A 15697-nucleotide genomic window follows, 5' to 3' on the forward strand; every position below is an offset into this window, starting at 1 on the left:
CCCCCCCCCCCCGCTGCTGCTGCTGTCAAACGGCTTCCCATCACGGTTTATAAGCTCCACATAATGATGGGTTGGAAAAGCTCTTCAGAGACTTGTTCCTGAGATACGGTCAATGCACAGCTCTTCTCTGGCTGTGAGAAACATCTTTTATACTAAGCTTTAGAACTCTGTGCTACACACACAGGTTTCCTAACTTAATGATCAGTAGTGGAGGTTGAAATTGAGGGTGTTCTATAGTTTTGGGGCACTTTTATCCTCTGTGCATGTGACAAGACATACTTGGTGATTCTGAATTTTGTCCTTTGTATTGGTTGATCCTGATTGGAACTGCACCCATGGTGTTTTGGCTTGGGAAGAAATAGAGTAATCCTTAGTTGAGCAAGAATGCTCATGCAACCTCCCATGAGCATCAGCTGATATACAGCAGTACAACAGAGAAAGGAAGCAGGCAGTTCATAACTGCATAAAAGGAATGGAACCCACACATGTGCTGTTTATCTCTGACAGTGCTGACCTCAACCACTAAATCTGTTTTTCCACCCCCAGTCATGAAGGACTTTTGTAGGGCAATCCTGCACAGAATTACATTGAAGTCAATGAGACTAGGAGGATGAAATTCTGTGATGGATTTCACTATTGGAATTGTGTGCTGCTAATACAACATGACACCCTTGTGCTCCTTAGAATAATTGCTTTTCATCAATTGTGAATAGGTCTAATGTTAACTAGAATCCTCAATTTGATTCATAAACATTCAAGATGGAAAGTTGCTATCTTCTTGGCCAACCTGATTGTGAGCGTGATGGGGTACTTGAAGAACACTGGAGATAATGATCCCTTTACCAACCAATGGCTAGTAGCCATTGAGCATAGAATCATAGAGTTGAAAGGGACCTCCAGGGTCATCTAGTCCAACCTCCTGCACAGTGCAGGAAATTCACAAATACCTCCCCCCACACACCCCAGTGACCGCTGTTCCATGCCCAGAAGATAACAAAAACCCTCCAGGATCTCCAGCCAAACCAGCCTGGATAAAAATTTGGCTCCCTGACCCCATAGTGGCAATCAGCATTTCCCTGGGCGTGTAAGAACGGGCTACAAGAACTAAGCACTGAGGCAACCCTTCCTGCCCTCCCTCTCATGATCTGCCTAAGTTTACAGAATCAGCATTGCTGACAGATGGGCCATTTAGCCTCTGTTTGAAAACCTCCAAGGAGGTTTGGACAGACCGTCCACAAATCTGTCTAAGCTCCTTTTAAATCAATCTATAAGCCTAGTGCAAGTGCAGTCATGCATGCCTGGAGGACCAATGGAAGTAATTTTCTTCAACCCTTCTTCCTCAGTGTACACTGTAGCAAGTAGGACTAGCTGGAATGAGAGATATTTCTTTTCTCTCTTCCCAAGCTTTTCTCTCCAATCAGAGTGCCCAGAGTTTAGTTCAAAGACTGAAGAGGCTAACATAAAATCTTTAAATACCCCCTTTGCTATGTGTCTAAATGCCGGCCTACAGGTGGGACTTGGGGATCCCCCGGAATTATAGCTTATATCCAGACTACAGCGATCATTTCCCCTGGGGAAAATGGATGCTTTGGAGGGTGGACTCTGTGGCATTGTACCCTGCTGAGGTTCCTGTCCTCCCCAGGCTCCATCCCCAAAACTCCAGGGGTTCCCCAACTTGGATCTGGCAACCCTGTATGTGTCCCACACTGGCATATAACTTTGTAGACACAGATAGCCACATGGTTAATGTGACTGCATTGAGGGGGGAAAGCATAGGAACAAATCTCAAGCTGTGGATTCTTATAACCAAACAGAAACCATTGCAAATAGCATGCACAGTCTGACGCAACTCATTGTGTACAGTGTCCATTTCAGAAAGGGCAGCTTATGTGCGTCACAACTTTTTTGAAGTGTGTCATGAGGAAGGCAAAATTAAAAGGCGCAGACAATGGAAGAATGACGATTTCCGTGCTTCATCTTGAATGAATGCGAAGTCGCTGAGCCAGGCTGTGCTATTGTAAATTCAGCCGGCTTACATTAATTGCTAAAAACAAAAAAAGGAGTCTTGTGGCTGACAGGTTGAGTGACGCATAAGCAGAGCCCACTTTATCAGATGAATAAAACGTATTCACCATCATCACAATATATGCAGGCAGAGGGAAAGATTGTGAAAGGTCGATTTATTTATTTAGATATTTATATGCCTCTTTTCTCCACAATGGGGACCCAAGACACTTTACAATATTGTTGTTCCCTTCTCCATTTTATCATCACAACAACAACCCTGTAAGGTAGAGTAGGCTGAGAATGTGCATCTTGGCCCAAGGTGAGCTTCCATGGCAGAGGGGGGGATTCGAATCTGGGTCTCCCAGATCCTTGTCCAACACTGTAACCACTACATCACAATGACTGTGTGTTGTTACAACACACCCCACTGGAGAACAAACTTAATTTGAAATGGATGTTTGTGTTTGGGGGCAGTCACTTGACTCTTGAGCATTTGGATACCCCTTTGCTATCTGTAAATGAACTATAAGTGCCATCTTTTAAATTTTCCTGGAAGATGGTTAGAGTATCATCCTGGATGTTTACACCTCTTCTGTTATCCCAGTGACACGTTTCTAACCCAGTTGGGAAGATTAGCAACAGGAATTGACGAGGATACGTTTCTCAGGTTTAGTTACATGCTGTCTAGGCCATCTTGTTGAAATGTGTTGTCATGATCCTGAAAGCCAAAGATGTCTTGTTTGCACTGCCAATACAGTGATCCAATCAAATGTATAAAGCTGCCAGCGAGTGAGACTATTAGCCCATCAAAGTCAGTATTATGTACTCTGACTGGAAGTAGCTCTCCAGGGTCTCAGGCAGAGGTCTTTTACATCATTTGCTACCTGAGCCATTGAACTGGAGACGCCAGAGATGCCAGGACCTTCTGCATGCAAAGCATATGCTCTACCACTGAGCCACAGGCCCAATTACCACTAACTGATGTTGGAACCTTCCTGGTCATCTACCTTGCACCTCGTATCGTTCTGTTTTGCTTCCAGACCTTTGTGGTGGTGTTCATCTTTTTTAACATGGGTAGGAAACATAGAAGTAACATTAATCAAATTTGGCACCCTTTCCATGATGTTTCTAAAATGGGCTCCAATTTAATGAACCAGTTTCTGGATGTTGGATCAAGTTAGCAAAAAGTTCCTTCACTTCTTGGGAGCTAGCCCTCGATCACAACAACCCTTCTTAAATGGAGATCTTTTTGTGCAAGCGTCAATAATTGTCAGCAGAAATGGGCTTTCTGGGTTTGTGTACTGTAGATAAATAAAAGGACATTTGGGGGAAGAAGGTAGGCATATAGTAGTAGATGGGGGGTATGTGCAGGTGGGACGGTGAACAGGGATATGGAAGGGACTTCAACCTTCACATTTTATTGTGAGCCTATAATTGTTCTGCTTTCCTCTTGGTCTCAGTCTGGGCCCTCATCCAGATCCTCGTATATACCTACTGCTGGTAGCAATTTGCTGGTTTTGGCATCAGTCCATCCATTATCCAAAATGCACAGTCCAGGGCCTATATGGTCTCCATTATAATTTCCAGCTGTTTTTGTAAGCCATCTGGTCAGTCAACTGAGAACCAGTGTTGTGTAGTGGTTAGAGTGCTGGACTAGAATCTGGGAGGCCCAGGTTTGAATCCCCAATCTGCCATGGAAGCTCCCTGGGTGACCTCAAGCTAATCACACATTTTCAGCCTAACCTACCTCACAGGGCTGTTGTGAGAATAAAATGAAGGAGGGGAGAATGTTGTAAGCCACTTTGGGTTCTCACTGAGAAGGAAGGTGAGGTATCAAAATGCTTTCTATTCTGACTGGCAGTAGATCTCTAGACATGTTTTCTCAATTTTCTAGACTGCTTGTTTTTTTCTTTTAAACAAGGCAAGATAAGTGTTCCCACATTGGAACCGTATAGTGATGGAGCATGGAATCTTTTGAAGAATGTCCTTAATGGTAATTTTTTTGGAAGTGATAAAGCAATATTATCATTATTTTTGGCCCCCCGTAGGGGATTTTTAAATTTGCATTTTCTAAAAACTACAACAAAAATAGGGAGGGGATCTACATCTATAGGAGAAAGGAAAGAAAACCCACTAAAAACCCAAGAGTTGGAGGTCATACACTGCTTATAAAAGTATTAGCTTAACAATATAGACATTGCTTTTCTTAACATTGAGAGTGGTCAATCATCATCATCGATTATGTTAACAAACCATCAAATCTGACTATATAAAGAGCATTCCAGGAGAGTCGCTAGTTAACTTAAACACAAATTTCAGAGAACAGTGGCATCTCATTTTACAATTGTTTTTCCCTCCTTCCTTTAAAGCCAATTAATAAATAAATTTCCCTCAGTAGGTGTAATACAATCAATATCTCTTTCCACGCTGTAATGTTCTTTCTTCTTGAACACTTTCCCTGTGGCATTGTCTTGCGGGAACTGGAACTGGTCATCTCAAAACAAAGTCCCTTTTTCTTTTTCAAGGACTGTTATTCGCTTGAATTCTTGCCTTCAGTCTTAGAGATCATTCCATTTGTTGCTTTTGAAAGCCAAACTTACAGAGAGTCTATCCACCCTTTTGCCCGTCAGACTTATTTTGGATATGCCCATGGCATACCCATTCACTTTCAGCTTCGCTTAACGTCTGCATACAGGCCCCACCACTTGAACCTACTCATTAGACTCTCATCTTAAATACTGGAAGTTCCTGTGATCAAAGGCTAGTCGCTTCTCCAATGTTAACATAGTCCCTTGAAAATGACAGCCAATATATAGCACAGTTCTTGTGAAGTACCTCATTTTTGCCAGCAGAGGGCAAAGGCTTGACATACAGCCTGAAAGTGTCTATGGTTACTTCTGGTCACATGGGCCAGTTGCTCTTCCACTTCCTGAAGAAAGCTTAGATATCGCTTGCTGCTTCTACTGCCTCACCGATCACCATTTTTAAACATGTTTACTTTTTATAGAATTTGCCAAAGTCCCAAAAACTTGCCCAAATGCTTATTTGACTCCTGGAGTCTCTCTAATACAGTCTGTTGTCGCTTAGAACTCCATCCCCACTACAAAGGCTTTTCTTTAATCGCTTATTCGTTCTTTTCGGGGGAGAGTCCCCTCCTCCCCCTCACTTTTAGTAAAAGGAGACTCGCTCATTTTCTGGTGTTCTCGCTTTAACGGACTCACTCTTCAATGTCTGATCACTCGGATCTTGCCAGGTAACGATTTAAACACTGTACCTCCAAGCGCTTGTCCCAGTGTGCATAGTTTAGTCCCATTCGAGAACACAGCGCAGAGACCTTCGGGGGAAAGGGAAGCCTCAATCTGCTGGAAGTGTGCCCGCAGAGAGGCAACCCTCAGCGCCCCATGGCAAGGGACCCATCGCAAGGGTCCCAGGGGCGTGCGGACATTCGCATCCCCTCTCAATGCGCCGGTCTGCGGATCACCCCCCAGGAGCTCCCCGGGGATACGGCCACCATCAGCCTGCCAAATCCGGAAGTCATGATAAAGCAATATTGACTAGATGAAGGTTGGAAGGAGGAATTGTGTGTGTGTGTGTGTGTGTGTGTTAAGTGCTGGCAAATTGCTTCTAACTTACCGTGACCCTGTGAATTAATGTCCTTCAAAACGTCCTGTTGTTAACAGCCATTCTCAGGTCTTGCAGACTGAGGGCCATGGCTTCTTTTACTGACTCAATCCATCTCTGCCTTCTTTTTCAATCCTTCCTCTTTTCCTGCTTCCTCCAACTTTTCCTAGCATTATTGTCTTTTTCAGCAACTCTTGTTTTCTCATAATATGATCAAAGTACAATAGCCTCAGTTCAGTCACTTTTATTATGGCAATCGCTATTTAGTAGGGTTGCCAGGTCCTACTTGGCATCTGGTGGGGGCTCCCAGGTCCTTCCCAGGATCTTCTACATGTGCAGGGCATGATGACTTTACCTGGAAGTGACGTTGGTGCATTGGCGATGTCGGGGGAGTGACGCTCTAGTTTTTGGGGAAACTGAGGATTTTTGCCTTCAAAACCATAGAGTTTGCCCAAAAATTAGTGTGTCACCCCCCAATCACATCGATGTGATGACGTCACTTCTGGGTAATGTCATCGCGTTAGGGACGTTGCCCAGCGACATCCCTGTTACGGGACCTTGGGGCTGGGAACCCTACTATTTAGGGATGCTTTTGGCACTGTGTAGTAGGTGCCCATGACCCCAGCACAACCTTACTCCATGCAATCATATGCATTCTGCCTGATGAAGAATTCTGTATAACTGTTGAATTTGCATGCCCTTATGTCAACAAAACAGTTGGTCTAGTGAAAGCGCTTTCTGTATTTATGGTGGTGTTGGATGTCTCTTTTGTGCAGCCAGTTTGACAACTAGGGTTCCCAAATTGGGCTGGGGGGCGGGGAATCCCCTGCTTTGACGGCCCGATTTTCGACGGGACGAAAATCGGGCCTGGGGGAAACCCCACCCCCACGTGTGCGTCACCTGGAAGTGATGTCGCACACTGGGGGTGGGGCCACGCCATTTGAGGGGGAAACTCTTTGTTTTCCCCTCAAATGGCGTGGCCTGCCCCCAGCGTGCGACGTCACTTCCGGGTGACGCGCACGACCAGGACACCGGCCGGGAGCCCCCTGCTCCCGGGCAAAAATTTTTTGGCAACCCTATTGACAACCTATGTTTGTTTCATGTCTTCTGGAAAAGAGGCTGAGAAAGTTTCACAAGTTTTGTTGACACACAGTTTCTTTGTACCAGTGTTGCATCTCTAGACAGTGCATAGATAATATGCTCAGTGGCTGGAGGTGTTTTTTTTTGGGGGGGGGGGTTGCCACTACAGTGTGCTAAGGGGTACGTGTGTGCGTGTATAAAGTTATGGGGTGTGTATAGTGGTAATGAGCTATATTAGGTTGACTAACTTCTTCTCCTCTCCCTTTCTCTCAGCACTGGGAGGTGTTTAAGAAAATCACGGAAGTATTTATTCTGGTTCCTGCCCTTCTTGGCTTGAAGGGTAACCTTGAAATGACCTTGGCATCTAGACTTTCTACTGCCGTAAGTGCCAGCCTTGGGTTTGCTTAAGTGATGGGGGATGTGGGTTATGTGCAGAGATGTGTCAATTCATTCCTTTTGTTTGGAGAGAACAGTTCTGAAAGTTGATCGATAGAGTTTTTTCTCCCCGTTCAGAACACTGGCTTTTATTCAACTTGCTTCTTCACACAAAGTAAGATCCTGATACAGGCTTCAGCAAGCAACAGTTTAAGGGACAGTGAATAAGAACTGGAGTTCAGCAGTAACCATAAGTTGAATGGGCAAAAGTTCCCTGGTTCAGTCTATGACTTCTCCAGTAAGGGATCTCAGGCAGCAATTCCTGGGAACTGGATCTCTGCTCAGAATTGTGGGAGCAGCTGCCAGTCTCAGTAGACAGTAGTGGCTAGATGAACCAATGGGCTGACTCCATATAAGGCAATGAGATATGCTTTTAAGTTGCTTCTCAAATAAGTGGTTGTCCCAGATCTGATCTCCTGCCCATCATAATGACCTTCACACAGCAGTTTCCCAATGGAATGTTCACGAGGCCATGCTGAAGTTGAATCTGAGGACAAACTAATAGTATTATTCAAATAATGTTGCCATTTGGCAGCATGGACTCCACTTTTTCATATATTGGAGCTTCGTTGCTTTGTGACCACCAAGGCATACATTATTTCCAGGGTATCATGCCAGGTACAGTATTTCTCTGACTGCCCTACATAAGACTGGGTCACAGGGGTCCTTATAAGAGAATGTTTATTAAAATATTTTATCCTGACTCTGTCCACACACATGAGACCTTCAAGGCATCTAATAATCATAGTGAAATGAAACAAAACCACTAGTTGCACATTGTCCAGAAAAACAATAGAACAGGCAACGCAGACTGAGCAGAATAAAACTTCAGCAGCGCTAGCCATCAAGAATCGTGTAAAAGAACCAACAGAATTCACTTTCCATGTAGGTTAAATACATATCAGAAACCCAAAGAGGTAAGTCAAACAGAATATGAGGGCCAACAATAAAAACTTAATGTATATAATATAAAAAGATACATGTATTTATTAGCAAAGAATTTAAAAAACATATAAGGGCCCAATCACACCTCATGTAAAAATACCAAAATCTTACACACAAGGGCCAATGGACTTGACCTGTTTCAGCCTGTATAGGCCTTCTTCAGTGGTCAAACACAATGAAAGTTGGCTTATATCATAATACAATGCAATTATGCAACATGGATACAGAATGGACCAGAAAAGAATTGTTCCAAAGTGAAACCACTAGGCACAGATCAAAAGTATAAATGAGGCCTCCAAAGATGCAATGACATGCCAAATTAAATTTCACTGATGATAATTTCTGTTCCAGAAAGTGCCTTCCAATGATTGTTTAGTTCAAGCCAAAGTGTCCTCAGTAAAATTGTCCCTTTGTTTTTAAATTCTTTGTTAATAAATACATGTATCTTTTTATATTATATACATTATTGTTGGCCCTCTATTCTGTTTGACTTACCTCTTTAGGTTCTTGATCTTAGGTTTCAGGGTTAAGTGTCCCCTCCCCCCGTTTTTCTGTCCCTAGTAAATACATATCAGAACAGTAGTGTCTTTATGTGGCACCTAAAGGCAAGTGGAGAGTGCCAGATTAGCCTCTTGGGTACAGAGTTCCAAAGCCCGGGCACCAGCACCAAAAAGGCCCTGTTGTGTGACCATCTTCCACACTTCAGATGATGATGGGGCACCCGAAGACCTAAAAGTACAAGTAAGCTTACGCTGAACAATGCAGTTCTTTGAGCAACGAGCAATGTTATCTACAGCGCTGGACATATATTTGATGGAGCTGTATAACTGTAAGAAGCAGTTGGAAGGAGGTATTCAATGTTATTCAGGATGTGCCAGAAATCAGAGGGTTGGAGGGGAACAAGGATCATGGGCACTTCTCTACCTTCCCCTTTCAACAGGACCCCTTTCTGATCCCAAGAAAATGTATTCCCAGGCTTGAGGGGCTTGTGTATCCTGATAGCTATGTGGGTCAGGTAGCTGCAGGGGAAAGGAGGTGAAGTCCACTCGTGCAAAAAGGGGCAAAAGGATGGTCATTTTAGCACTAGCAGTTTGCAGGATCCGGGCCAGAATATTATTCACTCCGCAAGTTCTTCTTTTAAATTTTATGACCAAATGTAAAAATAAAAAACACAGAGAGTCAGAAATCTGCTGACGGCTGCTTGAAAGGATTATTACAAGAAATTGGAAAAGTAATAGGAGGCTGCCTATTGAGGAATGGTTTAGAAAAGCCCAGTAAATCACGTTAATGAATAAATGGACAGTTGTTATATATATGAAGCGGAGAATTAATCACGGTTGATTAATGTAAGAAACTTGTTTTTCCATTCAGTTGTGTTTCTGAATCAAAATAATTCTACATGTTCCCGAGTGTTACCAATACTTTAATATATAAAGAGAAATCATAGTAGTGGCTTGTTTAATTATGTCTTTTAGTATATTTTATGTTGTGTGTTCAGTTGGTTGTGCATAAGGCTTGTACTGTTTGGTATAATTGGGGGGGAAATATAGTGAACAGGGTTCTACCAGTCTCATCACCAATGCTCCCTCTAAGCTGTGGAGGCTTGTGAGCAAAAATTCTACTTTGTGAGCTGCTGACCTTAAAGCTGTGAGCAAGAGATTTGGCTGCTGCATCAATGAGTTTGCTCCGGAGCCCTCCTTCCCGAGCCAAGACAACAATGTGTGAGCCGGAGGCTAAAAAACTGTGAGCTAGCTCACACTAACTCAGCTTAGAGGGAACACTGCTCATCACCATGTCCTCGGTGATGACTGCCTCTCCCCCTTACCCCACACAAAACCCATTCCTTTCCCCTGAATTCTCAGCAAATTCGAGAAGACTCGGGTGGGGAGAGGAGAGGCCTTCTCTCACTTTCTGCTGAAATCTGGAGAAGATAAGAATCAGCCAAGAATTTCTCTTATAGTTTAGGAAATACTTCCTTACCATATCTCAGCACAAATGAGAGAAAATCCCACTTCTGTCCTCAAGGTATGAGCATACCAGAGGGCTTAGAGGGAAAGTACAAGGTTGGTAGCAACCGAATAAATAAATAAAATAATTTTAAAAATTAAAAGCTGGCTGGTAAGCCAAACCAAGTTTTTTGGACCCTTCACCATGAAGTAATCTGCCCTTAGTATTTCACCTCTGCACTCATAATCCAGTTCCTAGCATTTCATCACACCGTAACGTGACCCGAAATCAGAACTCGAGACCCTGAAAATGAAGGGTCGGACTGTGCAGGTAGGAAAAAGAATCAGTCCAGTATCTAGGGTCACCGGGGGCAAGAAGCAAAATTAGTTCTCACTCAATAGTATCATCTTTCATCACCACTCGTAGTAAATGAATGGTTACCATTCTTATGGAGACTTGTTTAGAGTCAGATTCAGGGCACAATCCCTTCAAAAGTTTTCAAGGCCAATTTAAAAAAAGGGGGGGAGCTGTGCAACAGCCAGCTGTGGCGCAGCCCTGGAAAACTTTTAGATATTTTATGTCTCTAAGAAGAACAGAGCAGTCTTTTTGTGTGTGTATGTGCATGCACACGCATGTATAGAGCATTGCTCTGATGCCCTGACTTTTATTAGATTAATGTTTCAAAGGAGTTTCCCTCAAGCAAAAATGTGGAAGTTGTACAGGTTTCTGTTGTACCCAAAGAAAGTGCATTTTGACAGTAAGGTGAGCATGCATGAGTTCACGTCATCTGTGCCCCTGTCCTTGGCAGTCTGCCTCCAGCACATTCAATTGATGCCGGTGGGAGGAGAAGGTGTCCTGCAGGAATTGAATCGGGAGAGCTCTGATTAGTAAGAGAAGGGGAAAAGTCAGAGATGTGGGAGATAGGCACAGGCCATTGCCTCCCTGCAGGCAAAATGCAGGTGCAACAGTTTTGTGGCAGGCTCCATCCCCTACTGTACCTGTCACTGCAAAGATGATTTTTTTTTTTTTTTTCTTCTTCTGCCTCCCAGGCTAACACTGGACAGATGGATGATCCCCATGAACAGTGGAAAATGGCCACCTGTAATTTGGCCTTGATTCAGGTGAGCAAGATCTAGCATTCATTCAAGAAGACTTAATGGCATTACTTAAATGCGATTTACCTAAAGTCATTCGCAAGGGTGTTTGGAGTGGCATGAGGCTCAAGGTCATTTTGAAGAACCCCTGGTGATAATTTTGCTTTACAGTTAGCGGTGATAATATTGTTTTTGTGCATAGTGGTCTAATGACTACATGCGTTAAAATCAAGTTACAACAGCATCTTACTTTAGAGTCGGGGCCCGCTATGCTTGTAGAATACTGGGAAAAAGGACAAATTGCTTGTGATAAAGACTGGTGAAGTTTAACAAGATGTTATACTCATGGTGTTGGTTACATGGCAAAATCAAGCAAAGATAGGCTTCCTGCATCCTTCCCTGAAGACTGAGGATCCCTGACAGGCCTTTAGAGATGTCACTCTGTAGGGTGAATTGCTGGTAATACATTTGTGCATTTCCCTGACAATCAGTGAGATACAAAGACCTTGAGGCTTGCCTAGCTTTTTAAAAGTTGCTACGTTCAACTGCATGTAAGGTGCCGTAGGATGCTTTCATGCCTTCAGCATTATTGCTGACTATGCACTAATGGGCTGGGAATTAGCGGTGCAGGCCTGATGCCTGGGATAAAGTGGGCCATAGTGGGCATCACAGTGTTATGTAATAATTCACTATGTCCTCACTATACAATGGTCTTCCACATGTAAACTTGCTACAGATACCCAGAAGCCTAAGTAGTCAGGTCTTGAATCAGACCTGTGTTTTCCCTCAATTCACAGGATTTTCCTAAGCACCTTGAGCTTGAAGTTAAGTACTGCTGTGTTCAGTGTATCTTAATCACATGTTTTCCCAGGATTGTAATATTCACATTGTTGAAACCTTGATATATAAACTCTTTTTTTGCATCGTTTGGATTTATCAGATGTTATTAAAGACTTTAGATACAGTATGAAATTTTCAAATTGTCACCAGCCTTTGCAGGAAAGACGGCCTGAATTCTTATATATCTATGTTCTATTTCACTTTCCCTTCTTTTCTGTATGATAGTTATATAAAACTGATAACAGTGCAGATACGCCCATAATACTATCTGTATCGCCACGGCATAGAATGCGGTTCTTTTTTTAATCTGTATTCACCAGAGGGCAGCAGTGTGCTTTTTGTGGATAATTTGAAAGTATCTGAATTCTAACACTATTGTCAATGTTATGGAGGGCAAAGGCTGCTTCAGGTATTACAGTTTTGGGGGGTTAATGTGTTATTTATTCACAGTGTACCTTTACAATGATGTCACCAATGCATGTACTTCACAGTAAAAACACACCACAGGGAGCCAGCCTTAGCTCTCCACAGTGAGTTTTCACAGTGAGCAGGTGTATCCACTCCAGTATTATGGAAGATGCGTTGCAGGTACCTTCAAAAAAGCCATGTGGGAAGTAGCTTTGAAGAAAATGATGCAGAACACATCCAAGAATTTTGTTTTTATCAGCATGTTGCTGATAGGAGGTTGCTGTAATGGTGGTCTTGTGGGTTTGGAGGGGATCTGATCCAAACACAAATTGTCTTAGTGGCAAACTACATATTATACACAAACATGTGTAAGGAAGCACAAAATTCTTTTAAAAAACATAAAAAGCAACTCAATGAGGTGGGCATTTTGAGTAAAGTATGTTGTGTATGGGGGGAGGTAGTTCCAATTGTGTTGCTTAATATATTTATATCCTGTCTTTCCAAATGTATCACCTGAGGTAACACACAATAAAATAGCACACAATACAACATTCAAAATACCAAAACTAATAATGATATCCAGTATAATGCTTAGCAATAAGAACAATGAAAAATAACAATGAGATAATGAGTAGGAAACCCCCCCTTCCCCAAACCATCCTGCAATCAGCCAGGGAAAGCATGAGGAAATAAAAGGTTTTAGTTAGTGGTTAAAAGAGAACAAAAGTTTACTCTCAAAAAGCATGTATCTGAATTGCTCCAGGTGGGAACCGCCTTAGAGGCTTCTGGTATATATGATTTAGAGTAGGGAAATGGCTGAGAAGGAGAAGGTTGAGCACACCCGTTCCCTGTCACTTCCTTACTAAAATAAAGGCTTCCTTTGAAAGTTGCTTTTCATTTTTTAAAAATTGGACTTCCCTGTGTACTGTTTGTGTGAAGTATATATTTCCCCCGCTGTACAACATGGGGCCGGATTCCTACAGGAATGTTTGCAAACTGCCCTCAGAATGCATTCTCTGAGACTTTCTGTCCTTCACTGTTTTTGCTCAATAGACACAAGCCACAGTTGTAGGACTCCTGGCAGCAGTAGTGGCAGTCCTCTTCAAGGCCGTAGCCAAAGGGTATGTGGAGCTGAACCAGGCAGCCATGCTGTGTGCCAGCAGTGTGATGACGGCATTCATTGCTGCCCTCTCGCTCGGTGAGTGTCTCTTGGACTGCCCTTTTTAATGTCTTTGAAAGTGTGTTGTTCTTGCTCGCTGCATCCGTTTTAGTTCTGTCTTTCCTCTCACAGTGGCTGATTCTGCATTGGCTTTTCCCTCCGTTGTTTTACAAAACCCACATTGGAACAGAAATTCCTCTCTGCATTGCGTGCTGCTTTCACTTCCTTTGACCTTTTTTTATGGTAGCCTCCACACTCCAGGCCCCTTTCACTTTATTTGGATCATCAGATTATATTGTACCTTCTGTACCTTTATGGCCATTTTATGGCCGTTCAGGGGTAACTTTGCAGTCAGTACTGCGGTGCCATGAGGCATTTGGGTGTGGTTTTGAGCTGCACTTTCCCCTCCCAGTTGAGAAAATGTGGAACAAATGCTAGATGCAGAATCGCCCAGTGACCAGTTCAGAATATCAGACCACATATTCAGGGTTTGCATCAGCCAACAAGAAGCCTTGTTGTTGATAGCGCTGTCACTTATTGCCAGCTCTTGACAGTACTGAAATGGGGAATCATCTTGTCAATATTGAGACTGCGTGGAAGGAGAGCTTAGGATGAGCTTTTAGAGGAGGAGAAGATGGGAAGTGACATGAACTGCCAAGTACAACAAAGGACTTTGGTCACAAGAGACAGCATGGGACCCGGGGCCACTTAGAGGGTTGACACAGGCCCTTTCTCTAAATGGTGAAGCCTGACTCTTCCACACAGACAACTTATTTGAGAGCGCTGTTTTAAGTATGGTGGCAGCCCTCCCTCCATTCTGAGGGGACAAGTCTCACATAAAACGTCTTTTTTCTTAGTCAATCTAATGAACAGAAGTGTGCAAAATTTTGTAGGGCTGCCTGCGCCTCCCCCTTGCAGCAACAGTCCACCCCCTGCTTCCACTGCCAAGATTTTAAAGGACTAGCTATGATAATTTCCTACACAAAAACAATAGAGTCTTGTGATACCTTAAAGCAAACAGATATATTTTTTGCTCATTTAATGGAAGAGGCATAGCAGTCCCTTTGACTGAAGCAAGCTGTGTTTATTAGCGCTTCATCTTGTTGTTTAGGCGACAGGAATGTCTGTAAACTTTCTCTATAGTAACACTTGCCTCTGACATATGCTTTTTTGAAAAGCTCTCCAAATAGCCTGAAGTTTTAATTTTTATATATAAAATTCAGTGGTAATAACTTTTAATAGAAACACATTCTTCATCTCAAGGTGCTTCATTCATCTCAAGACAGGTCCCCAGTGTAAACTCTGTGCAAGCAGGTCAGAGGTTGCTAATTTTGTATTCACTATGAACTCTCTTCATCATCTCAACCTCCATCATAGCATTTTCTAAAATCTTTCTCCTGACATCACCTAGTATTCTGGCACCTTCAGCAGTAGCTCATTCACACACAGATACAAGTAATTTTCTCTGTTCACATGGATCTGTGAGACTGAGGTCCTTTTGAAGTTAGAGGGTGATATAAAGTTCCCTCAGAAAAGAGAGCGATTGGAAGATCTGAGAGGAAAGGGTGGGGCAAGCTGAACTAGGACAGGCCTGGTGGGAAGGCAGAGGCCATTGAGCAGGTGGTGGAGCCATGAGAAGAAGCTGGCCATATAGCACATGCATCTGACCCCAGGGCCAGAAGTGTCAGCTAGGGAGCTTCAGGAGAAGGGAAACATCCCTCTTTCCTAAGGAGTGTGGCCAGAAGCAAACTGCAAGCCAGATGGTGAGCAGCCAATGATGAGGTGAGCTTCTGTGTATCTTGGATAACAAAAGGCGTCTCAGCTGCTTAAAGGGTTGTAGCCAAAAGGAAGACTATGCCTTCTTAGGGAGACTTGACAGTACACACAAACATAAGAACATAAGAAGAGCCCTGATGGATCGGACCAGTGGTCCATCTAGTTTCACATGATATCCAACCGGTTCCTCTGGAGAGCCAACAACAGGGCATAGAGGCCACAACCTTCACCTGGTGTTGCCTCCTGGCACATGGATTCAGAGTTTTAGTACCTCTGAATGTGGAGGTTTCTCTGAGTCTCCATGGCTATTAGCCACTGATAGATGTTTCCTCCATGAGACGAATAGCACCCATTTCCCCCAGTGTCTTACACTGTGCACACAAGT

At 43.3% G+C, this 15697-nt stretch overlaps 1 protein-coding gene across 3 annotated transcripts in view; it reads left to right on the forward strand.

Moving 5' to 3' along the window:
* SLC41A3 (solute carrier family 41 member 3) overlaps window positions 1-15697 on the forward strand; it is a 78720-nt gene that overhangs the window by 36501 nt on the left and 26522 nt on the right. For all 3 annotated transcript variants that reach the window (XM_015429365.1, XM_015429366.1, XM_015429367.1), the window contains 3 exons: window positions 6982-7089; window positions 11085-11156; window positions 13431-13575. In XM_015429365.1, coding sequence (XP_015284851.1) covers window positions 6982-7089; window positions 11085-11156; window positions 13431-13575 — 325 coding nt within the window. The remainder of the gene's footprint in view (window positions 1-6981; window positions 7090-11084; window positions 11157-13430; window positions 13576-15697) is intronic.

The sequence above is a fragment of the Gekko japonicus genome, unplaced genomic scaffold, assembly GCF_001447785.1.
Source record: "Gekko japonicus isolate JY-2015 unplaced genomic scaffold, Gekko_japonicus_V1.1 scaffold12, whole genome shotgun sequence".
NCBI lineage: Eukaryota > Metazoa > Chordata > Lepidosauria > Squamata > Gekkonidae > Gekko > Gekko japonicus.